Genomic DNA, 26,089 nt, shown 5'->3' with positions numbered 1-26,089 from the left:
GGGAGATGGTGTTGTCCCTTCGTCTACAATTGGCCATCTTGTGGAAGAAGCCGGTATTAAAGTCTCCCAGCTTAAGCCACTTGATCCTTGATCTTTGATACCAGAATATCTCCTCTTTCTTGAGAATATTCTGGTAAATCCAGTTTAAGCTGAGATCTACATTGGTGCTCAAAGTCAACTAGGGGTCTAGATTCTTCGAGGAGATCCAAATCTTGGATGGATGAAAGAATGGAGTTCTTTTGGGATTCAAAGGATCCTGGTAGGCTTCTGCTCCAACTTTTTAGGGTGGTTTTGAGGAGTTGAAGTTTTCTTTGTAATCTAAAACCCACCCATCCTACTACAGAATTGTTGATGGCGAGCCACCAAGCAGAGGGAGAAGGGAGGAGAATGAGTGTTCTTCCAACCATGCCAACTCAAATCTGAAGGGTTACTACCTCGCTGAACCGGGTGGGTATCAAGTCGAAGTGGGCAGTGGTCTGAGGTAGGTTTGGGAAGGGCTGAGAAATGTGAACCTCCAAAAGTATTGTCCCAATAAAGGAAGACGAGGAAACGATCAAGTTTGAATAAAGAAGGGTTGAGGGAATGGTTGGACCATGTAAATTGGGTGCCCTGAATCGCTAGGTCGAGTAGGTTGTTCTGGGCTATAAAGTCTGAGAAACTTTGCATGGCGGGGGTTATCCTCGATGAGGTATTTATCTCAAAGGACCAGCGGGTGACATTGAAATCTCCTCCCAGACGCCAGATAGGTGTCGCAGGGAGGCTATAGAGTTGAGCTCATCCCAGAAAGAAGGTCTAAGGGTGTCCAGGTTAGGCCCGTAGACTGCAGAGAATTTCCAAGGGAGCTCGTCTGAAGTCCTGGGTAAAATGATGGTGATAGAGAAAGAGGCGCTGGAAGCTTGCAACAGGGAGTGGGCAATGGGGTCCCAGATCACCCAAATGCCCCTCGAAACCCTGTTGGTAGGAAAAGCTTCCCATTCGCAGGGGCGACCACCCTAAAAACTTGTCTAATGTGCTGTAAATCACGCGCATGCAGCTTAGTTTCTGTGAGGGCCAGAATGGTGGGGTTGTATTTATGACAAAAATCCCTGACTGCCTGTTTTTTATTTGGGAGTAACCCACGAATGTTCCAAGTAAGGACCAGCATTAAGACGAGCGGGATCGAGCAAAGATCCTAAGGGATCGTCTCACCAAGGACCCTAGAGAAAAGGGGCCAGCACTAATGAGAATGAGGGGCAAGGTTGAAACACGATCATAGTTAATGCTGCAAGCAAGGTTATCAACTTCCCTTTTTCCTTTGCGACTTACCCTAAATCTTGCTGGAGTTTTAGCCTTGAAGAATTCATTGAAGGGTCCTTCGGGTCCGGTGTATGGGAATCCCATAACATCCATGACATGGTGGATCATCCCTTGGGCATGGTCCATCCTGTTAACGAAAGAGGAGCTAGCTGACATCGGGGAGGGGGTGGAAGTCGACGAAGAGCTTGAGGGAGCAGGACTCTCAGCTGTCCCTACCACTGAAGAACCCACTGAAGAACCTTCCTCCTGAGGGGAAACTTGCTGGGGCAGAGCCTTAGTCCAAATGATAGGCAGCCCTATCGGAGTTAGACTGTCTTGAGGGGTTGGCCTAAATTGGCTGCTTCATCATCAAGGAAGTTGTAACGGGGGACGAACCCGAGACTTCCAGCAGAGAGTCCAGAGAGAAATCCAGTTAGTGTGACTGAGGAGAGACGGAAGATGGAACAGGGATGGGGGCTAGAGGCGGGGGTTTGAAGAAGTCGCCGTGATCCGGAGCTAAAGAGATGGGGATGGGAGGGGGGGGCGGGGGATTAAAGAGGGTGGAGTGTGAGAGGAAAGGGGGTGGGAATGGGGTGAAATAGCGGGGCGCAGTAGGTAGGGGGTCCTGAGAGATGAGGTGGGCCAGAGAAGAGGGGTGGGAAGCAACAAGAAAAGAAGGTATTGGAGGTGGTGGGATGCAGAAAGGAAGCGGCACCAGGAAAGAGATGATACTTGGATCTCCGCTAAAAGGATATGTGGGGAACCCAATACGAATGGGAGGGGATGGCAACAGAGAAGCAGAGGATAGAGGCTCCATGGAGGTGGTTAGAGAGTCAGTATGGAAGGGTGAACCAGGAGGGGAGTCAAGGTTCAACAGTGGAGGGGAGGAGTGGGGGAGAACAGAGGAGAGGGTGGCTGGGTCAGAAAAAGCAGGCAGGGGTTCAGAGTCGGAGGGAACGAGTAAGGGATGGGTAGACGGTAAGGAAGAGCTAAAGAGAGAGGAGGTACTGGTAGGGGCTCCACAGAGGATGATGGAACCCCCGGCGGTGGCAGGGGAGGGGAAATGATGATAGGTTCTCCATGCGACGAGGGAGCGAGGGGAGGGCGGGAATTTCTGTTGGACGAAGGGGCCTGGACAGAAGAGAGAATGGAGGGGGAGAGAGAGCCGAAGATCAGAGGTTGGCTTAGGGAGGGAGAGGAAGTTGGAGTTTCCGAGGGGAGAGAAACCTCGGGATAGGGTTGGGGGTAGGTAGAAGGTTTAGGGAGGAGGGAAGATGCGAGGGACAGGTGGAGCAGGTGGGGGGCTCGAGGAGGGCAGGGTACAAGAACCAGCCGTTGATGTTTGGTGGGGCAACACGTTGCCTGCTTGCACGTGCCAGGTGTCCATCTCCTTCCAGGGGGGCGGTAAGGGCGTGACGCGTGGCAAGATGGCTGTCAGCCAAGGTAGGTGAAGGAGCCCTGTCATCGAGATGAGCACCACTCAACGGATCGAAAAGGTTGGCAACCGGTGTAGGGTCCGACGTTCGATCGACTGGTGGACGATGATCCACAACTGGACGTCATGGGTTCTGGAAATGTCGGGGCTGGGACTTATGATTTCTTGAAACTGAAGTCCATTTCTCAGAGCGGGGTCGACAGGCCGGGTTTGCCAGAAAAACTTGGTGAGGGCAGTGGGGGGGAACGAAGCTAGACGAAGAAGGAGAAGCAGAGGACCAAGAGAGGAAGACCTGGTAGAACCGACCAAAAATTTCAAGCCAAAGATACGTGGGGATAAAATGGGGTCCAGAACATCGACAATGAGACAGATAAACCCCAAAGGAAGAGACTCCAAGGATCTCACAGCTACGAAGGAACCACAAGCATTCTCGATAAGCCTAAAGGTTTCTTGGTCCCAGGCGTGGAGAGGGCTAGACATAGTAGTGACCCAAACTTTCTGAATGCGGAAAGAGCATAGTTCATGAGTCCATCTATACAAAGAAAGGGAGGCTCCCCGAAACGTGGGAGGGTTAGAGTTAATGGCCAAAAGAGCAAGGTTCACAGAGGAGAAAGAGAAAAGAAAAGGCCCCTCAGAGAGTTTCCAAAAAGATAGGGATGGATCTCCCCAAAGCAATATTCCCCATTTCTCAATACCTCGGATATCATCTCGTGGAGGATTGAAGAGACCCACTACTAAGCATTTGTAGAGGGCTGCAAGCCTGAGGGCAGAGTCACTAAGAAGGGACAGAAGTCAAAGGGAGGGGGCGAGGGGTGAGGAACGAGAGGGGGGGGGAGATGGAAGGTGGAAGGCAGGGAGCAGTAGCCATTGTCTCACCTCAAATATAGGAATTTTGATTCCAAGTTGGAATCAAAATTCCTATCACATCAAGCCCAGCTCCAAGCACTTTCGGGTGTGAATCCCATAATATAGGAATTTTGATTCCAAGTTCATGGGACAGGAATTCCATCAAGGCAGTAATCTCGATTCCTATCAGATCGAAGCTCGATTGGCAAATGATAGGAATCCCGCTCCATGTGATATGCATTGTATGGACAGCGATTCCAACTACGCCAATCATCTAGCCACCCATGATTTCATGGTTATAATTCTTGAAACAATTCGGAATCACAGTTGTTTCCAACATACAACCAGAAAAGAGTTAAATAGAAGTGATTTTGATGGGGGCATTTGACAACCATCATGATTAATAGCCCACTGCACTAAGTGGGGTATCTAACTATGGTAACTGCTGTTCCAGGAGGGGATCCTACAATGTCAGTTTCCTCATTTGTGTCCAAAATGGCGCACTCAAGTGGTGGGCCCTACAATATTTCCCCCACGACCACACAAGGGAAGTCACTATAGCACAGAAAGCAAAAGCTTGCATTTTTCATGCAAACAAACACCACCTTCAAGATATGTAGCAACCAAAGTGTTAGATGTATCTCAAGTCCTTTTTTGTGCAAATTTGTCATATCTTGATCAATCTATATAATTATATTGGTGCCGAAAAGGAGAAAGGGAAAATGCATCGATTATGTTGGATGAGCTTTATGGTTCAATATTGGGTTTACCTTGAGGGGCCCCACCAACTTTAGCTTTGGGGTGTCCCCAATTATTAAGGTGCACTTCACATATTGATCCGTAGTGAAGCAATGGGAAGATCTATTTATACCATGTAACTTACCAACATGGCATTAATTGAGACACATTCATAAAATCTTGTCATTCCACATGCCGCTCCAATATAAGCCAAGTTGAGTGGTAAAACTAGAATGTTTATTATTTTCTCCATACTAAACATAGAACAAAAGTGAATGTTTCATTCATTAATTGGCCTTTCTATTGTGGAATTGTTCCTATATTGAATCCTCATCAGCTTTGGTAAGTGAAGAACAACCGAATTTAGTTCATGATGATTTGACATTTGCATGACTAAGAACTGAAGGAGAATAAATAAACTTCACTAAAAACGGGTTATTATCATTCTCAAAACATGATATATAGGATGACAATGCAACGAAATCAAATCTCCCTTTATATCTAGGTGGATGTCTGCTACTTTTGGAGTGGTTCCCATGTTGACATGGAATAGGTACAACCTTTAGTAAACAAGCTGAATTAGTGTTTGAAGTTGGTTTGTAGTATATAGTGGTTCTTGGTAATGACACACTTCTTACCTACCGCTCGTTTCAGAAAATCTCAAGGAGCTTTCAACCAAGATAAATTGAGGAGGAAGTGAGACTTTGTGCAGCTTGAATGTGAAGCACGATTATATTCAGTTGAGAAGAGAAGATCGATTTGTGAGAAAGCTTCATTCATGTTTACTTGAGAAGAGAAGATGCGCCATGAGGACACTTGACCAATATAAGACCTAGGGATGGTGAAAGAAAGTATAAGAGGAAAGAGAATGTGGCCATGGTTTGTGGTTTGGGACAATGTTCAAGAAAATGGAAATGGGCCTCCAGGTGGTTGGGGTGCCCAACTGCTTGGTTGTCTAGGGGATCACTGAAGAAAAGTAGGTTTTTTTTTTTTTTGGGGGCGAGCGGCCAGGGGGGGCAGGAGGGGGGGGGGGGCGGGGGGGCAGAGGGGGGGGGGATGATTAGATATATATATTATAAATTTATGGTTTTGTATTATAAATTTATAGTACAAATTTATGATTCTGCATTTTAAATTACGGAAGTAGGCATAGATAGAATAATATTGTCAAACATAGCCATAAATAGCCAAGCAAAACTATAAATATAGCCAAAAGATAGCAATAAATATATTATAATCACAAATAATAGCAAACTGAAAAAAAAAAAAAAACCACTCGTGAAGCATCACATAAAGCCAACTAAAAACAAATTCAAAAAAAAAAATAGCAAACCAAAGAAGAGCATATCATCATAAATGTAAAGCCAAAATTAAAAAACAAACACACAAAATGAAAAACGAAAAGAAAAAATAACACAATTCGCACAACAAATAAGAAACTTTAAACATAAAAAATTGAATTAATTAGCCTTTTTTCAAAAAACCAATAGAAGTAGGATTGAATCTGTCACTTTCGGCCCTAAAAAGTTTTCAGTGGAATGCATTTTCATTCCACAAGAAATCGAAAACTACAACTTCAGTAGCCATCCTTAACAAATTTCATTTTTGAACAAAAAATTATTAGTTTTTGAAAAAATAGGGTTGTTTAGGGTTTTGAGGGGTCAAAATGCTCCCAAATGCAATTTCCCCCTTTACAAGGGAAAAAATTGCCTATTTGGTGAGGCCCAATTTTAGGCCTTGCCAAAAGGGCCATACAATAGCGCCTAAGCGCTGGGCACTAGGCGACTGACTGCCCAGGTGAGATCCTTGGCGACTAGTTGTGCGCCCAAGGCCACCGTACCCCACCAGGCCGAACGGTCCTAGCATAAGGTGGTGAGCTAGGCGGCCAATGTTTTGAACATTGGTTTGGGATGAAAGGGCATGGAACATGAATATTTAAAACTTACCACTAACCCTATCCTATCCATATCTTCCATCTTATTACACACCCAAAAATTTCATACCACCCATGCCACTTATATATACATTCCACTAGCAATTTTTTATATACTCTCTCAAAATCATTCCACTGGAATAGGTTCATACCACCCTACTTTCGTTGTATATATATACATACATACCGAAGTAGGATTGAATCTGTCTATCGTCGTATGGTGGTATGAGAGAGAGAGAGTATATCCTAGTTCGGTGTGTAATAGGTTTGGTGTGGAATACTTTAGTCTCTCTCTCAACTATTGTGGTACACCTATAATACTCTCTCTCGCCGTATATATAAACATACATACATACACATATATATATGAGAGAGAGACGAAAGTATTCCATAAATAAAAAGGCTTATACTGTTGCATGAGCTGCACAACCCAAATCAAGGAAGGAGAATGACCAAGAATAACAAGTGCTAGTCATTCATTTCTAGACCCTTCATTCTAGGTTGTCAGACTTATACCATTCCATAGGTTGTTGGGCTTATAGGATCCTTTTTTAATACTCTTACTATGGTGTATTCCTAAACATACTAATATTTTTGGATTAATGATACCCATACTCCTCATTATGAGTAACCTCTTGTCGATGGGTATTTTAGGCAATTAATCAACACTAAAGTAGAAATTTTTGCTAGAGAAAAAGTATTTATTAACTATTGTAGAAATGACAGCAACCACATGGGTTGTGACAACATCCACATTTGATGTAACATCACCTACACAAAGCATTAATTGTTTTTTAACATATGAAAATTTTAAATCTTCTAAAACATACTACTCCACCATAGTAACCAGGCTTGTGCAATCAAGGGGTCAATTCTGTTATAGAATCTCCCTCCTGCACTCCAAGGAGGGGAATCTCGCTTCCCTGAGAATTATATAACTTTGGAATCTTGATCCTTCCTGTAAGGGATCAAGCTCTGAATACATAGGTTCCATTTTCCTTATACATGTCTCGTTGTCTATGGTTCTCAATAATACATTAAACAATGTAATATCAATACGCTATTTTTTATTGCATGAATTAATGCTAAGCAGCATGGTGCTTCACATATATTCTCAAACAACAGTGTCAATCCATCTCTCTCATATCATAATATACTTTCCAATTATTTTATTCAATAAATCTTCTCTATACAAAGCATGAGGTGCTTCGTACAACACGTGCCTTTCAATAGTAACTTCACCGATAGGTTTGGAAACAACCTATTTCTCACAGACGAACATTTAATTTAAGCACGCTCACGAAAGAGCATACTTCATACTTATTCTCTTGGATGACATTTATAGTATTAAAATTATGCTCGAGCACTTCGAGTACTATGGTCAAACTTTAAATTTAGGGGAAATTTACAAAAATATCATATATATTTTTGCAATTAAAAATAGGTCCAAAATTTAATATTTTACGCCTAGGCTCCTTTTTCGGTCAGATTTTTTCCCTGACATTTTCTTTTGTTTAACTCACGTATGGGTTTGGCACTTCATTTTTGAGAACCCAAAAGTCAGTCAGGAACTTGAAGTACAAAATTGACTTCTGGACAAAAAGAAAAAGAACCTAAAATTCCGTTCAACACTTTGTCCCTAAGATTTAATAGTGCATACCTAAATTTTCAATCCAAAAATATAATTACTCAGCAGTGATTGAAACATTGCCAAATCTGAAATGGAATTCGTTCATCCAAATCAGGAATCGCACATGAACATGTCGATTCCTGATTCAGACGAACGATTGGATTAACATATGATGTATGTAGTTATAAGTAATGTATCCTGAATAAGTTAGTTGGCTATCAAATTTGGTTGTCTATTGAAAGGTGGGTGGTTTGATTCCCCCTAGTGGTCTTCAACTTTTTTAAGAGTTTTCTCTAAAGGAAGGAGCCAGAACATAGAAATTTTTTAAAGTAAATAAAAAAACCAAAAAACAAAAAAAACCACCAAAGGTTGGAATCGAACTTATGAACTTATTCTTTTGAAGTGCAACGTCAAGCCAACAAACTAGTCATGCTTTTGTGACATATATTCTACATATTACATTTTATATCACTTTTTTAAAAAATATTTTGGATAGCCAATTTGAGCAATCCAGATTGCCGATATGGATTGGGATCAATAGTTGGTGATCCACCCCACCCGCCAATTCATTTTTTAAAACAATGCTTCTCATAAGGTCTCTAACCCAAGAAAGTAAGTATACAATATGCTTATGCAAGCAAATCTTTCTCATGTCTCTCTTCAACAATGTAAACTCCAAAGTTTGGCCCATGTTTCACTGGAAATTTGTACCTTTTCAGCTCTAGAGTGCTGACACGTGGTATGGGAATAAAAGCTAAAAGGTCCAAAGAATACATCAACCTCACAATAAATAATTATTTGTAACTTTTTTAAAATATCAATATCTTTTAAATGGGAACATAAATAAGAACATAAAATCATTGTCATTTTAATAAATATATTGGTAATTTCATAATTTTCTAAAAATGAGCACTTCATTGAAAACAACTCCGAAACATGCGATTAAATAACAAATCTATTTTAAATATATTTTACTATGCGTGATCTTTTCCAATGTTTGTCTTAAAAGATGTAAATTTTATATAAAATACTAACTTTTGAAAATGTATACTATATAATAAGAATAATTCCATTTCATGAAAATAATTTTAAAAGGTTATTTTAAATTAAAATTATATACTTAAAACTATTTTTGGTGACACAAACTTCGTTTTTGTCAATAACATTACTAACAGTAAAAAATTTCCTTATTTTTGTTATAACAAGATTTCATAGCTCTCCACCTATTATAGATATATTAAACCAAATTTAACAGTTTGACACATAGCATTCATTTAGATGAGATCCCTTTTGATGGAGAGGGATTAGGGTAGGCATCCTTCTAAGTTTTATAAAGTTTTAAGGTAAGACAATAAGAGATTGGGATAGTTACTTTCCCATTACAAGTGAGTTAGAAACAAAAGATTTCTAATGTAAACATCCAAAGCCATAGGGGATAACTATAAGTTATCTCTTTCCCTATTATCTATTTTGAGACTATCCAAAACTTCGATGGTCTCTTTCAATGATAGGACATTATTTCTTTTAGACACTTAATGAGTGTGTTTAGTTTACTTTTTTCATAGGATTCTTAGTCTTAAAATTACTACTAAAAAGGTTTTACCCAATGTTACTCTCATGGTCAATGGGTTATGATGACCATATGCATAGTGGAAAATGGCCCACTAGAATGATTTACAGTTAAAAATCTTGAAGAGAGATTGAAATGTTAACCAAAATTATAGAAGAAAACATATTACAATGAACAGTATTGTCGCAGTCACAACCATGAGCACTTGGTTCATCACCATTCAATCAATGAGTTGGACAATGATGGAAGGAATTGATTTTTACTATACGTTCAACTAACTAAATATACATCCCAATTGTCCCTCCATCATCGTCCAAGAATCTTGATAAACTTATTGTCAAGGGGCTATAATTGTTGGGGTTATGGCCTTAACCCCAATGGAAGTGAACAAGAACACAATGATTCACGAAATCTTTGCAAACTTAGATCTAGAGTTGGTGCCCTTAGAGTCACAAAACCCCAGATCAGGAGTATCAAGTGTTAGGTGCAGTGAACCGAAAAGGTTACAGGTTATCCCTAGTCAAGGATGTTACAAAAATGCCTCATGATCATCAAAGCGAGGACATGAGTTAAGTGTTCAAATCATAGAATTACTATAGCTCGAGTATTAATATGAGATTTTTCAAGAGTCCTACGTAAGATGGTTAGGCTTTAAAAGGACATAAGACATATCACTGACCTTGAGCCATCTCATGGCATGTGCATCGCCATCACAAATTGGAAGCTGCTCTTTTCAATCTTGATACACTAAAAGGAGCTATGCACATGTGCAGAAGAGAGAGTTCCCGTTTCCACAAAAGTGCCTGTCCTTGGGGTCCCTCTGCAATGTACGCCAATTCCAAGACTTGATCATCTATTGAGTTAACTTTGACAAGCTAAACAAGTGCCCTACCTCAGATTAGTGGGCCATGAGAGTTTTTGGGTTGATTTAAGAAAACGACGTAGGGTTCCGGGACAAGCTAAGTGACGTGGCCGACTATCTGATTTCGTTTCCTAAAGGATCCTAATTTCCCTCAAAATAATTTCGTTGGATTCAAATTAATCTGAAGTAATGAAATAATCTTGAGAATAATTTTTGAGAAACTCTTTTATGGAGAAAAATTTGGTTTTACAAAATTAGTTTTTGAGAAAATGACAAACAAGGAGATCCATGTGTGGGGCCCAATGGCCAATTGGACCCAACAGCCAACCACATGGTACCACGTAGGCTCCACATCACCACATGCGGCAACATGTGGTTGATGCTGCCTAGAGTGGCATGCCCACTACATGAGGTTTGTTGAGGCCCTTCTGTGTTTTGTGATATTTTTGTATTATGTGTTCTGTTGGTCTTTAGCATATGTTACTTTATTCCACATGTTTGTGTCCTTTTGCATGCGTGTGTGAGCCGACTTGGCCTAGATATTTTTTTCTCAAAGCCATAGGTCCAATTAAAACCAAGCCTTACTAACCATTGTGGACTAACTAGTAAGAGAAAGATATCTTACTTTTGAGGGAAAATGGTAGGCGAGAAAACATTGATCCATAAAGTAGGGGCATGCCCCTGCTAGATCATTCCTCTCACATAATTCATTCAAGTACCATGGGCATTTGAGTAATTAGCTTAATTTGAATTTCAAATTTTGAAGATCAAAGATCAAATAAAAAAGAAGGAATTTTGAAATTGAACTCGGATAAATGGTGATAAGGTGGAAAAATCATCACCGCACATCATAATAGCTAGATGTGAGTGATGCTGCCTAGAGAGGCATGCCCACTACATGACGTTTGTTGAGGACCTTCTTTGTGTTTTGTGATATTTTTGTATTATGTGTTCTGTTGGTCTTTAGCATATGTTACTTCTATTCCACATGTTTGTGTGCATTTGCATGTGTGTGTGAGCCGACTTGGCCTAGATATTTTTTTGTCAAAGCCATAGGTCCAATTAAAACCAAGCCTTACTAACCATTGTGGACTAACTAATAAGAGAAAGATATCTTACTTTTGAGGGAAAATGGTAGGCAAGAAAACATTGATCCATAAAGTAGGGGCATGCCCCTCCTAGATCATTCCTCTCACATAATTCATTCAAGTACCATGGGCATTTGAGTAATTACCTTAATTTGAATTTCAAAATTTGAAGATTAAATAGAAAAGAAGGAATTTTGAAATTGAATTTGGATAAATGGTGATAAGGTGGGAAAATCATCACCACACATCATAATAGCTAGATGTGAGATGTAAGGCTAGGATCAAGCCTCTCTCTCGCACCAAAGATGCAATGCATCAATAGATAGCCAGATTCAACTCCGAAAAAAATTAACAATCATACTTTTATTTTACACAATGTCCATTAATATCATATTCAATCACATAGAATGCACATGCCCCTGCTAGTTAATGCAATTCATGCTTGGTGCCTGACACCAAGCATGCAACTTGGAGGATTGAACACTAGTTGTGTGAGCTCCTAAGTTTTCACCTTCTCATCTAAGCTAGCTCTAAGTCAAACATTCCCAAGTCAATGTTTACATCGCCCTCCATACTTTATCACACTCATTCCTCAAATTATCAAGGTAAAAAACCCATTTTAGTTATCTTGCAATGGACATTAGGTAAGAAGTACAGCATTTCTGAATGCCAATATACACACTGAATAAAAATCAATCACCAATAAAGCTTGTCGATTTAAACTTGTTAACTGCTCCAGGTCAACATGGAGATAATATCAAAAGTAGTGCGGGTCCCCCGATACATTTAGAGGGACCTATATTGATTAAGTTTAAGCCTTTTCCATCATTTTACGAGCATGATGACCCATTTTATAATGAAAAATATTCTTTCTCCTTGAGGTCTAACTCATGCAAATAGAAAATTTGAGAACTCAATTTGATCGCATTCCACTTGCCGAAGGCTAAGGGACTCAACTACGCATGCTCGTAAAAGTACAGTGACAATTTCACTGCAAAAGGCGTATTTGCAAATGAAAAATTCGCTATTTCCCAGGGTCAGGCTAGAGAAAATAATAATCCCGCCATTTTACAATTTAACTAGGCTCCAAATGTGGAAAAAATAATTGTGGCATTTATATTGAAGACCAGAAAGGCAGGATGTCGTGGTCCCACCATTAATTATCAACCAGTTTAGGGAATCAAATGCTATAAATAGATTTTCCTAATGCCTTTACAAAGGATGAACCTGAAAGTAGCACTAGGGGGCAACCAAATGCTAAAGCAGGTGGAGCACCAAGCTAACCAATATTGCGAGACATAGCTTGAACAAAAATATTCATATTTTGAGACATAGCTTGAACAAAAATATTCATATAGTTTTGCAACTCTAGGCATCACATATTAAGCAGGGTTAACTTTTCATTTGTGCCTAGGAACATTAGAGAATAATGTTCCCTCACCTCAGAAATCAATTTTATGGAGGCTGGGAGACCCGTAAAAAGTTCAAACACCCAAATAATGATCCTCAAAGATTTGATTTGGAGCTTTGTAAGATCTTATAATCACTCATATGCCATGTCCATTCAAAATGGAAGGTTCAAACTAGGTCATAAGTTGCCCATAGTTTTTAGAGCATTTTTGGAGCTCCAAGACATCTTCTTTGAGGATATTGCTTTCGGATTGACTTCTATTTAATTTGGAACTTCAAAAACACTCCAAATCCATATGACCCACATCTCATTCAAATCGATTTACAAAGAATTTAGTTTGGCAATAACAATACATTAGGAGAATGCCTAGAGCTACAAATTATTCCTCTTTTTTATTTCATTTTTTCTTTTACTTTTTTTGTTTTTCCATTTTTTTATTTGAGATTGTTTCTGGGAATGAAGTGATATGGGACATTTTTGCATCTGTCACCCACCTCAAAAGTGGAAATGGGAGAATATCACAGTCTAGTGTTCCTAGGGACAAAGTTTTCCCTTTAATGAATATTTTTAAGAAAGAAAGGAGCCTAAATATTGTTGGATGCTTTAGAGGAGGACAACCTTCACTTAGAAAATAAGACATCTAGCAAAAGAATTTAGATCATCGTAGCAACATTTCAAAGGGATAACGAGTAAATAAGTTGTATATAGGGGAGTGTTCGAGGACTTAAAAACATGCAGACTCCCAGATTCTAACGGTATCTCATAGACAACGTTTTTACAAATTTATAATACTTAAGGTTTCGTCTGCTGGTGGGGTCAACTCCCCTCTCTTACACTATTGGAGCAGTGGTCAGCACCCTTTGTAAAAAGGAAAAGACTTCACAAGGTCCTATCTTTTCTTTCACAAAACACTGGCTAGGAGGGAGGTGGTTAAAGATCCTAGCAAATGGTGGACAAGGAAGCACCAACACATTCCTAACCGTATTGGGTCTCTACTGAAAAAATTAAAATAAAATAAAAATCTTCTCCAAATGCAGCACTAATATATGTATAAACTATATAATTATGTTAAAAAAGCCATGAAAAGGACAAAGAATCTCGCAGAATGCATCAAGCAATGCCAGCATTCATTTCCTCATTTCCTTCTTACTCAATACACAATGACTTCAAGCTGAAAGGCACAAATTAGATTCTTTAATAATCCACTAATTAGACTACTGCCATTCAAAGGACAAGTTTCCCTGCACCATCCTATGAGAGACTAAAGTTCACTAAAGTAAATACCCAATTCTTCTCAATTTCATTCTCATATTATGTTTATTTTTTTGTTGGTATCAATCATTACTATAAATAAAGAGCAAATAAAAAAGAAGTCGCAGATAGAGAGAGAAAACAAGAAAAACGACCATGGATTTTACTATAATATCTTCTGAGAGATTATAGTTTTCTCCAAACCTATTTTTCCTCAAGCTCTCTCTCATTTTCCATAAGCTCTCTCTCATTTTCCATTATTAATTTTTTGATATCAGCGATTTCACCAAATAAAAAGCAAACCCTAGCCATGTATAGATATTAGAAAGCAGAAAAAAAAAATCAATTATTCTTCCATGAAAAAAATATGGGTTTCTGCACTACATGTGACAAAGTTGAGAAAAACTAACGGGAAAGAGAGAACAAAACCAGCTGAAATGAAGATCAAATCATATACAAATACAATATCAGATTTTTGTGGCTCATTTCCTTGCAAAAGCTACATGCACAGGGATAGACAAATCCAGAGATCACCAACAAAGCTAGTGCACATGTTCTCTTGTTTATTTTATTCTCCTTCCTAAAGAGAGAGAATGTTGATTTTCCACCCACTATTTTTTATCCTCCAAGAAACCCCTTAACTCTTAAAGGTTCGTGATTTTTCTTTTTCTCTCTAAATCTATCTCTATAATCTCTAACCCTAGCCACCATGGGTTTATATGCCGATCCCAAATAAAACGAAAAACTTCCATGAAAAAAATGCTCTTTATAATTTAGGATTTTACAAAAAAGATGGGGGGAGGGGGAGGGGGAGGGAGAGAATTCAAGATGAATAAGTACGATAATCACCACCTTGGCTTGAATTTCGCTTGACCCACTTGAGAACGCTTTCAATCTTCTCCAACAAAACGCATAGGGTGCCCACTCAATGCAGTGAGTAAGTTCAAGCACAACTTGAACTTCACCACTGGTACAGGCTTGTCATCATGTTGGCAACATTATTCTTAATATTAGTTTTCACCAGTGATTGAAAAATCACAGATCGAGATCAGGATTCATTGACATTATGCCGAGGCCTTGAAGGAATCAAAATGATTCTTAAAAAAATAAAATGTTATGTTTCTTTCTATGCAAACTATGTTATAATAGCTTAGTTGTCCGGCAGGAGCACTCCAGAACCTGTAGCACTAGGTTGGTGATTCGAACCCCCTCCCAAGCACTTTTACCTTAACTTTTTTGTATTTTATACTACATAAAAAAAGAAGTTGGGGATCCAAACCCCTAACCTTGGCATCATCAGTCACAGTACTAGCCAACTATGCTGCTTAAAATAATTGTTATAAATGTCCACACTACTTATCATATCCTTCTATAATTTTTTTCCTTTTTGTGTTTTTTTTTTTTTTTTTTGACTTCATCGAATCGCCTACCCAGAAGATCTGGATCAGTGATCCCGACGGATGGGCAATCCAGTCCACCGATCCATTTTTCCAAACACCGATTTTCACATGCAAAACTTACCTGCTTCAATGACTTTCTCAATAAAATGGTACTTCACATCTATATGCTTGGTCCCTACATGGCAAACTTGGTTCTTCGCTGATCACTTCGGTTATCGCAAAACATTTTTTTTAATCCTATATTAACCCAGGTCACTCACAAGACCCTTATATGGCTTCCTTGATAGTTATGTGGCAGCCATGTATTCTGCTACATAATGGACAAATCAATCATTGAAAGCAATGATGACTTCCATCCAACTAACTGATCCACCAACAAGAATGAAAACAGAACCAGTCCTCGATCTCCTCTTGTTAAAATTATCAACAAAATCAGCATCTGATCCACCAATAAGAATGAAAACAGAACCAGTACCGGATCTCCTCTTGTTCAAATTCTCAACAGAATTAGCATCCACAAAGCCCACTAAATTACGTTTCCTTAAATAATTCTTCTCGAACACAATGCAACTATATGTGGTACATTGCAAGCAATGAAGTATCCATTTGTCTGCCTACCAATGTTTGTTTCCTGGACTTCCCTGTGCCTGCTGAAAAAACCAACACCATGGGGAGATGCCAACCTAGTGTAAGCCATTTCCCAAAACACTAGCATAAAAAACATAAGACATGGGTTCTGTATCTTCATATGTGCTAGCACACAAATCTGCACTGCAGAAACCTTAATATGAGCAACAAGAGGCACACTAACAGGTTTTGCATTGGTCATATTAGACCTTGAAGCAACTTTGTCAATATACTTTTCAACGACAACTACATCCCAATCTTTCAGTCTCTACCGATTTCCATGCCCAAAGCTTTCTTTACATGCTCTAGGTCTTTCATTTAATATTCTTTGCCTAATATTCTTAGCCCAACTGAGTCATTAATTTATTTATCTTTAACATGATTTCTCCAACAATTAACATGTCATCCACATATAATACCAAATGTAAATGCACACGATCAATGCCCATGCTTTACACATGAAAATGTCGAATCATTTGTACCATTGTCAAGGATATTCCTTGCCAACATATCCTCTTTTCCATTCTGTACAAAGCATTCAAGATAGCGCATTTAGATTTCCTCCTATAGATTTCAATGGAGAAAGATATTTTACATCAAATAGTCAATGTTACCCATACATTCAATATAAAGGCTAGTGTCACATGTCGACATCTGTTGACTCTTAGAGACATGACCCCGATGCTTGACCATACAAGTCGAATGACATCATTTATTTTAAGTATGATAGCCGCAGTACAAATAAAAGTGTCCGGCATTTTTATGACGTAAAATGGTAAAGCTATAGGTGGTAGAACAACTTTTATGCTTTGGCAGGTCTTTGGCTCGAGGCCCATGGCCTGCACCTGTTCAAAAAGGGATTAATTTTGATATCTTGGATCAGTAATCTATGAGACAGGAGAGATTTACGAAGATGTTGCTCATAAATCAGAGATGGGTGGACGAAGTGGAGACGTGCTTCTGAAGTCTTATGTGTTCATTGCATATCAATGAAACTAAAGGGGAAGTTCTATAGGATGGTTGTAAGACCAACAATGCTTTAAGGGATGGAATGTTGGGTGGTCAAGAAACAAGATATCCATAGAATGGGTGTAGCTAAGATGAGTTATATGAATTATGTTCCACCATATACTGATCAAGACTCATTCCCTCAGTCAAACCATAAGTCATTATATTTTTTTTCACTACTTCCATCCATGTCATTTGGAGCCTTCCCCTTGCCTTTTCAGAACCTTCTGCTTAAACCATATCACTCCTCTAATTGGTATAGTTCTAGGTTGATGTTATACATGATCAGACCACCTAGGTCTACTTTCCCTTTATCGCCAATTGCAGCTACTCCTGAGTTCCCTCAAAGAAAATCATATCATACATCTTTAAAAATATACTATTTTATTTATGAAAAATAACATACCAACTTGTCTAGTTGTATTGCCTTTTTAGGCCAAGATACCAGACACTTGTGACACTCATAGAAGCCGACAACCGCATTGGTGTCTATGTAACACTGCAAATAGCTCTAGATATAAGTCATGCAAAGCTACTATATCTATATGAACCTGAATAATAGCATAATCTACTAATGAGAAGATTTAATTCAAGACTTTGCCTTCTTTCGGGACATATTCCTTTGTCACCGATTATTCTTTATACATATTTTCACCTTCATCAGAGCAGCCTTCATTTATCGTGAAAATACACTTACAGCCAATTGTTCTTCCCTTGCCCTTAGGTAGATGAACTGGATAAGAGACGAGATTTCATCTCCTAATTTACAGCTCCTTTAAGTAAGTTCTATCAACCATATCTACAGCCAAGCTCCAATTTTCAATGATAAAAGATAATACTACATGGTGGGCAGGCCTCTATGGTTTCTTTCTAATACTAGTCAACCCTACAAAGTAGGGACACGTGATCATTTGAATTATCAAGTTCTACATGCAGTTTATCTTCTTCATTTGGTCCTTTGAACATGAGAGATTTTTAACATGGAAGACACATGGGAATCACATCAAGAATGAGTATTACATGTACTTAAAGAGAGAACATCCCCAACACTACCACCAAAACACTTCTCTGCAACAGCTTGCACCGAGAAGTCCATCAATCCTTCCACCTTTTCATTGGATTTACATATTCATCCCAAATAAAGGTAAAAACTGCTGACCAAAATACTTTTTCAAATTTAGGTTTTTCCAAAAGAAATGAAGGGGGGGGAGTATTCAAAAGAGAAACGTACAACAAAAGTATCCTTGTATAGAAACCCAATTCTCCTCAGTTTCTCTCTTATTTTCCATTTTACGTTTGTGAGTGTCAATCATTTATCCAACTAAAAATCAAACAACAGAGGCCCGTGGATAGAAGATTCCAGCACTATCTTGTGAGAGAGTATAGTTCTAAAAAAACCATTGATAGATAGTTAAAGAAGAAGAATCACCAAAAATCCATCAATATGGGTATTCTTGCATTAACTTTTGACAAAGTTTACTCCTCTAAGACCCAATTCTCCCCAATTTCTCTCTCATTTTCCATTATTCATTTGCAGGTATCAATCATTTCCAAACAAATAACAAGAATGCATTAATAGATAGCTAGAGAGAAGAGAAGTACCTGGCATACACGAATCCATGGCCGATTTGAAGTTTCCATGAGATTGTTGCAGAAGGTCGTTTTGCCACTGCCTGGTGCGCCCACGAGAACCACAACCAACTGATTCCCGACACCTGCAAATTCACCCATTCATTATCTGAACCTCTGTGAAAGACGTCTTAGAGAAAAGATTATTATTTGAAACAAGTTGGGGAATTCTTCTTTCCCTACAAACCTGAAGGTTCCACTCCATCACCCATGAGAGATTCCTGCAGAGGATTGCAACTCTCTTTTTATTGTCAAGTCATGAGTTTCTTAGGGATTCCTGCAGAGAATTGCAACTCTGTTTTAATTGCCAAGTCATGAGTTTCTTAAGATATTTCAGCACACCGCAGGAAACTAGAAAAAGCAAGGCATGCGTGTCTCTCCGCTAGTTGAATATGACCAAGAGAGAGATCAAAAACGAATGTGAGAGTGAGTAAACAGTCGAGGAAAATAGTGGGAGAGAGAACAGTATAACCTTTCAAAAAAAAAAACCTTTCGAAATCACTAAATTTTCTTGAAAATCAGTACTTTTATGTTTCCAAAAAAATTTGGGATAGCGCATTGTTGATTCTTATCATTTATCAAAAAGTAATGATCCTACTAACCCTGCCGCAACCGTTAGCATAGAACCAAAAGATATTCTGATTCTATTCTCAAGAAAAAGAGGGGGGCTTTACCTCCTTGGAAGTAAATTAACCATTAAAGCCCCGTCTTTTTTTTTTCTTGAGTTTAGAATTATATCTAACGGTCATCCTCGAGGTCTCGTGCCATTAGATGTGAGAGGGTCCCATAACATTATTACTTATATATATATATATATATATATATATATATATATATATATATATATATATATATATATATATATATATACACGTAAAAAACTCTTGCCTTATAAACATTAATTTTGCCTATCTTTATCATCATCTAAATTTCATTGCGCAGTCACAGTTGTCCAGTAGTATCTCAATTTTCATTTGTTTTCTACAAATCCAAATTACTTGAAATTTGAAGCGTCTGTACATCTTAGTGAGTCGCTCCTAATAAAAATATGAAAAAAAATAGTTTGTACAATATAAATTGACCAAAATACTCTCAAATATTTTTAAGGGTATTTTGGTCAATTTATATTTTACTAATTATTTTTTCATATTTTTATTATGTGCTCCTCACTGAGATATATATACGTTCCAAATTTCAGATCATTCCAATTAATAAAAAAAATATTAAAACACTATCAGACAACTATAATCGTGCGATGAAGTTTGGATGGTGATGATGGTAGACGAAATCATTGTTCATTTTCGCCTATAGGTGTTTTGTAGTATCTTCCCATATATATATATATATATATATATATATATAAAACTGGGATTAGCCCATTAGCTCATATGAACATATGAGCCCAACGGCCCAGATTCAATCTGGGCCGATCTGAAGATCATGGATGTCCGGTAGTCTGTGAAATTTTTTTTTTCTACAAATCCAAATTACTTGAAATTTTAGGTGTGTTCTCCTCATCAAGGTGCACCTAATAAAAATATAAAAACAATTATTCGTAAAACTAAAATGACCAAAATATCCCTCGAATACTTTTGGGGGTATTTTGATCAATTTATCTCATGTAAAATATTTTTTTGATATTTTTTAAGATTCACCTATTTTTTAAAACACACGCCTAAAATTTCAAATGATTTGGATTTGTAGAAAAATAAATAAAATTCAAATACTACCTGACATCCGTGAGCGTCAGATCGGCCCAGATTCAATCTGGGCCATTGGGCTCATATGTTCATATGAGCTAGTGGGCTAATCTCAGCTTATATATATATATATATATATATATATATATATATATATATATATATAGGCGAAAATGAATAGTAAATTCATCTGTCATCAGCATCCAAACTTTATCGCACGGTCGCAGATATTTGACCTAGATCAAACCGATATTGAATCAAAATAAAACGGAACATACACATTGCATGGTCACAGTTTAAATCAAAATAAAAAAGAACATATACATCATAAAGATAAATTAAAGCAAAGAAGTAGATATTTTACCTGAGGTGATCAGTCCAGTTAATCTACAACGCTTAACTTTTAACAGCAAGCTTTACTTCATAATAAACAAGTATGAGCTTTGAAGTACATGCTATGATATCATTTATAGACAAGCGGATTATAGAGGCTTTACAAGACTCAGACTGAGACTCGTGAAGATGAGAAAGCAGGAGAAATGGAAGGAAAGGCATACAAAAGAGAATGAATAAGCATAGGTATTACAACATAAAACAGAAGGGAAACAAAAAATTTAGAACCCTAAGGCTTGAACTCAGACTTTAAAGTGAAGCTTTAATTTTCGATGTCTCAATTGAGAGACTAAGCCCCTATTTATAGAGGAGAAGATGCGAACTTTAAACCCTTATAACTCATTTCAATTCCACAATAATGGAGGTAGGTGCACCATTATTGGGGCAGGTGAGCAATTATTGCTATTGGTCAGCAATAATAGAGGCCGTTGAGTAATAATGGAGTCTGCTGATGTGTCCAATGATAAATTATGACCACCTGTTGAGGTGTCCTAGAAGTAATTATGACGGTTTGGTGAGGTGTCTTGGAAGTAATAATGGTTGTAGCGAGGTGTCAGGTAACCCGTAAGTGCGGCAGGTGCATAATTATAGCGTGATGACGTCAGTGCTTGTGTCATTGATAACATCATGTTTTGCGTCATCACTTGCATCGTTAGGGGACACGTGTGCTGGATTGTTTTTGCAGTCAGTCCGTCCCATCACTTTTCCATCATGTTGGCAATATTAGAGTTTCCAATACTGTCTAAGTTGTCACTGCTGTCAGAGGGATTGTTTTCCTATCTTTGTAAGATAGTATCTCGAAAGATCTCGATGCGCTTTTCAGCTTGATTAGCTATGTCCGAGGTGAGATCCATCAGTATTGTTGTGGGATAAATATTTAGAAATTTTTGTAAATCTATATTTAGTTCTTCTTCAACTGTGTGGGCTACTGGGAGATCTATTACGAACAGTTTCCTGCCGTCTATGAATTTTGTCATTCTTGTTTCTTTTATCATATACAACTTTTTGGTGAATGATATTTATGCTTTTGACGACATATTCTGTGACGTCGAGATTGTTTATCTCTTCCTTTGTTACCAGTGTTTCTTCAGTAATATAGAAATCCATCGGGTGTGATTTTCTCAGTTCCTAAAATTGGTATGGCTGGTAGAATTTTTCTCTAGCAAACCATCCAGTGATGCTGGTTATGTCGAATATCAGATGATCATTGTGTCTCCATGATTTTGAGATTCTGTAGACCATGCTCTTTATGAAGTTGGGCAGGAATTTTAAAGATAGCCCATGAAGGTGTTCAAATCTAATTTTTCTTGTAGGGCCTCAGTCCACAATCTCGCCATAATCACAAGTTTGATTGAAGTCGAGATATAAAATAACTTTTATGTTTTGGTGTGGGTCAAGGTAGTGATTTTCAAACTTACTTTCCAGGAGTTATGAAATTTTTGAAAACTATCTGTTGTCCACTATTTGGGATATTTTGGAAATATGTCGCTAGGTAAGACTTGTTTAGCCTTTTCATAGAGACAAATTCTTTTGAGTTTTTCAAAAGCCGGATCACTTGTTTGATGATCGAGGAGCTATGATATCACAAGATAAAAGTTAATCTTATCAAAAGAGAAATCTTCGTTCTAGTCCATTTGTTTAATGGACTGAAACATCTTTTCTTTGAGCTTTTGAAAATTGCGACTCTGATTAGTTATCAGCTCAGAGAGTGAACTTGTGTATTTTTGAAACTGGGCTTTGTTACCTAAGATATGATTTTTCCATATCTAATTAATTCTTCATAAATATTGAAAGGAATTTCAAGATTTTTGAAAAAACTAGAAACTTGTTTAGTTTCTATAAAGAAATTTTGGTGCAATTGTTTTTGTAATTCCAAAATTTCTTTGTAAAAAAGATTTTCTGGATTTTGGGTTTGAACAAATTTGTTATTTACTCAAAACCATTCGTTGTCTTCCTTTTTTATCTGCAACATATAAAGATCTAAATAAAAGGTGGGATGTAGATGAAGGTGTCTTTACAAAATCATTACCCAATCATGTGTTGTAGATAAAGGGTGGGATGCACCAATGGCATCTTTGTACCTTAACAGGTAGAGGTATCTTTACTATTGTCAACTCTGCAACCGGCCAATCCACTTGCCTTCTTGCTATTCCTGGATCCTTTGCATTCTACTTCAGATTCTAGTTTGAGCATCAGCATCGCAAATTCAGGGTTTTGATTAGGGTATTGAATGTGTTTGCATGGAAGCCCATTCCGGAATACCAGCTGTTTGACTCGTCGATTGGAGAATGGAGGCACCTTGAAAGCCTGCCAAAAAAAACCTCTGATCTTTGGTAGAAAAGTCTCATATCCATTGGACATATATGCTACACCTATGACACTATGGACTGTAGGTTGATTGGCTTCGACATGGTGAGGGAGGCAGTAGAGGTTATACGTGCACCATCGGAGCTTCGAAGTGGATTAGAAATCTCGGTGTGGGTTGGCCATGTTGCAGTCTTGGATTGGAATGGCCATGTTTCTCTTGTGGCTGTAAGGCCATATTTTAAACTAATAGTGTGGTTTTTAAGCACGGAGGCGAAGAAGTGGGAGGTGGTGATCAATATCGATATGCTCGAGTTGGGGTTCGAATGTAATAGCGAAAGTGAGCTGAAGAAAGGTGATAGGTATCCGTCTCCAGTGCTTGTACGTGGAGGGATATACGGTAAAAAGATTATGAGTTATGGCTTTAGTAGTGGGAGGCTCTATGGCATTTTTCCAAGTGATATACTATTTGATGGTTATTACCTTGGCTGCAAACCCACCATCTGTTGTTGGGATTTATATGGTGGTGAGAAAGGAATGGGGAGATGTGGTAAGAAGAGGGGTCTCCCTCGACCAAGCCTACCGGCAAGAAAAAGAAAACCTCAAAACTCTGTGCAACATAACTCTCTCCCATGACAACAACATGGTTTGGTGGTCCGGTCCCCAAGGCATCTTGAATGGGGTTGTTTGGTTTGTTGAGGGGGCTGCACTGTCTTCAGTTGGTTGTTTTTATGTTCCATTATCGTTGTCTGATTACTAGAATTGTTGCTCTCTGATGGATCTCTTGAGTTGATTATTGTGTATGTTCCATTGTCTCTTGAGTTAACTATTATACTCGTAAATTTGTGTCTAATACAATTGTTAATTTTTAATCGATGTCTTAATTTCTTTTTCTCTCTCTCATGCTAATTTCCATGTGGAGCCGAACTTCAACAATTAAAACGAGCCCAAAGCTTGCTGGTGCATGAACAGATAAGGGGTGTTACATCCTCCCCCTCATTGCTCTCTCCCTCCTCTAGAATTTGTGTCCCTGCAAGTTGCCGGAACTCGTCATGGAATATGTCCTCTAATGCTACCAAAAAACCGTGAGATCGAGTTGGCAAATGCCATATATCTCAGGTTTGGCTCTGCTAAAATTTCAGGTGGATTCTCTCCTTAGCATTCTAATTTTTAGAGAAAGGTACTTGTTAGTAACATGTCTGTTTCTGATTAATTTTGTCTTTATATTCTATATTTCCCATATTTGCATGGTGGTAATGCCCTGTACTTATTCAACCTTTGGATTTAATGTGGGTGTTGTTTGGGTGTTGTGGTCTAGAAAGTGGTATTGTTCTTCTTTGAGGATTCCCTTTATTTCCTTTTTTCTTTTGGGTTTTTGTTTTTCAACTTTTGTTATTAAATGGTTCAAGGGTAGTACTTACTCATTTTTGGACTTTGGATTTACGTTCTAGCCCTACACTTATTCTTTTTTTTGGCCTGTAAATATTCAAACCAGTTTGAACGTTCAAACAGGTTTTGATGTTCTTTTTCAAATTCTGAAGAAAACACTAGATAGGATCAGTGACTTGTTTTTTTTCTAATTAATTTCCTTTTTTTTTCTGGTAAATTAAACTTACCAGTTTATATGTTATATTTCACCTGTTTGAATGATCCTCATGCCCTGTACTTATCCAACCTGCGGATTTAATGTTTTCAGCCCAATGACAGGATCAAGTGAAGCTGAACCAGTTTGGTTTGATTGTCTACAATGCCAATTTCAATGTGCTCGTTGATATCATTGTGCTCGAGTGTTTCTCTTACCTTGGCCAGAAGTCGCAAGTGAAAGCTGCCACACAAGCTCGATTCGACATCTCCGAAGCCAGTATGAAGGGCAAGGGCGTTGTCGATGAGAAGCTCAATGAGGGCCAGACCCCTACGAAATGCAGGGAAGATTGAGACCGAGACCAAAATAAACTCTACTCAGGATGCATTATGAGGTCAAAAAGCAACAACTGGGGACATTGTTCTACTTCATTGAGAGTGTTAGTTTTTTAACATTGTTTTACTTCATTGAGAGGGTCAGGAGTCTCTATTTCCTACAAAAACAGAAAAGGCTCTGGTGCAGTTGAGGAGTGCCTATTTTCACGATTGTCTAAAGACCTAATAAAGCTCGAATAATTTGGGACGTGGCATTGTACAAATTGAAACTTCTTTTGTAATGGAAGGGTATTACCATATCCTTTATACCAATGAATATTGCAGTCAGACCCTTGGTTTGGCTGTGGTGGAGTTTAAGACCTCGTTTAGATGTCCTCACAGAGAATATTGGTCGGCTTCCAATGGGTCACGCCAGACCGAAGCCCTATGATACCCAAAAATGATCAGGCCCGGCCCAGAAACATATAGGAAAAGGCCGCTTGGCCCAAAGGCCGGAAAGGAACTTATTGGTTTGGGTCTGAGCCCGGCCTGGCCCATTAAGATGCCTTTTTTGTTTTTGGGTTTTTTTTTTTCTTTAAGTTTTTCTTATTTGTAGTATTCTAAAAAAAAAAAAGCATATGTTAAAATGTTTTTTAAAAACCTTTTTTGGGTCTTTAGAGAGAAAAAATAGAGAGATAGAATTTCCAGAGAGAAGAAAGATAGATTGAATTTCTAGAGAGAGAAGAAAGATTGGATTTCTAGAGAGAAAAAGAGCGATTGGGTTTCTAGGGAGAGATATAGTGGTTGGGTTTTCGGAGAGAGAAAGATGGATTGGGTTTCTAGAGAGTGGTCATGGATTTTTAAAGAGAGAAATATTGAATTTTTAGAGAGAGAATAAGATATTGGGTCTTTAGAGAGAGATTGCATTTTTAGAGAGAAAATGAGATATTGGGCTTCTAAAGAGAGATTGGGTTTTTAAAGAGAAAGAAAAATTGGGTTCTTAAAGAGAAAACAAATTTTCACAGATATAAAGAGATATTGGGTTTTAGAGAGAAAAAGACATATTAGATTAGATGTTGAGTTTTTAGAGAGA

At 38.2% G+C, this 26,089-nt stretch overlaps 1 protein-coding gene and 1 long non-coding RNA gene across 31 annotated transcripts in view; one reads left to right on the top strand and one right to left on the bottom strand.

Moving 5' to 3' along the window:
- APTX (APRATAXIN-like protein) overlaps positions 1–21,070 on the bottom strand; it is a 33,266-nt gene extending 12,196 nt beyond the window's left edge. For 11 of the 30 annotated variants that reach the window (XM_088867647.1, XM_088867650.1, XM_088867645.1 and 8 more), the window contains exons 1-3: positions 20,768–21,070; positions 18,891–18,980; positions 18,677–18,789 (exon numbers count right to left, since the gene is read on the bottom strand). In XM_088867647.1, the coding sequence (XP_088723773.1) occupies positions 18,677–18,789; positions 18,891–18,915 (138 nt within the window). In that variant the 5' untranslated portion in view covers positions 18,916–18,980; positions 20,768–21,070. Of the gene's footprint in view, positions 1–10,106; positions 10,248–18,676; positions 18,790–18,890; positions 19,066–19,305; positions 19,477–20,767 lie in introns of those variants that run through there. The other 19 variants (XM_088867652.1, XM_088867653.1, XM_088867637.1 and 16 more) reach the window with 5 other exon arrangements.
- A 1,132-nt stretch (positions 21,071–22,202) lies between these two features.
- LOC110008157 (uncharacterized) lies at positions 22,203–25,371 on the top strand. Its single transcript, XR_002282741.2, has 2 exons — positions 22,203–24,219; positions 24,797–25,371. It is a non-coding gene; the product is annotated as an uncharacterized LOC110008157 (long non-coding RNA).
- Positions 25,372–26,089: the final 718 nt, after the last annotated feature.

Source organism: Amborella trichopoda, chromosome 5 (genome assembly GCF_054954075.1).
Source record: "Amborella trichopoda isolate Santa Cruz 75 chromosome 5, AtrichopodaSantaCruz75HAP2 v2.0, whole genome shotgun sequence".
Taxonomy (NCBI): Eukaryota; Viridiplantae; Streptophyta; class Magnoliopsida; order Amborellales; family Amborellaceae; genus Amborella; species Amborella trichopoda.
The sequence above is the reverse complement of the archived record's forward strand: the minus strand, read 5'-3'. Positions and strand labels throughout refer to the sequence as shown.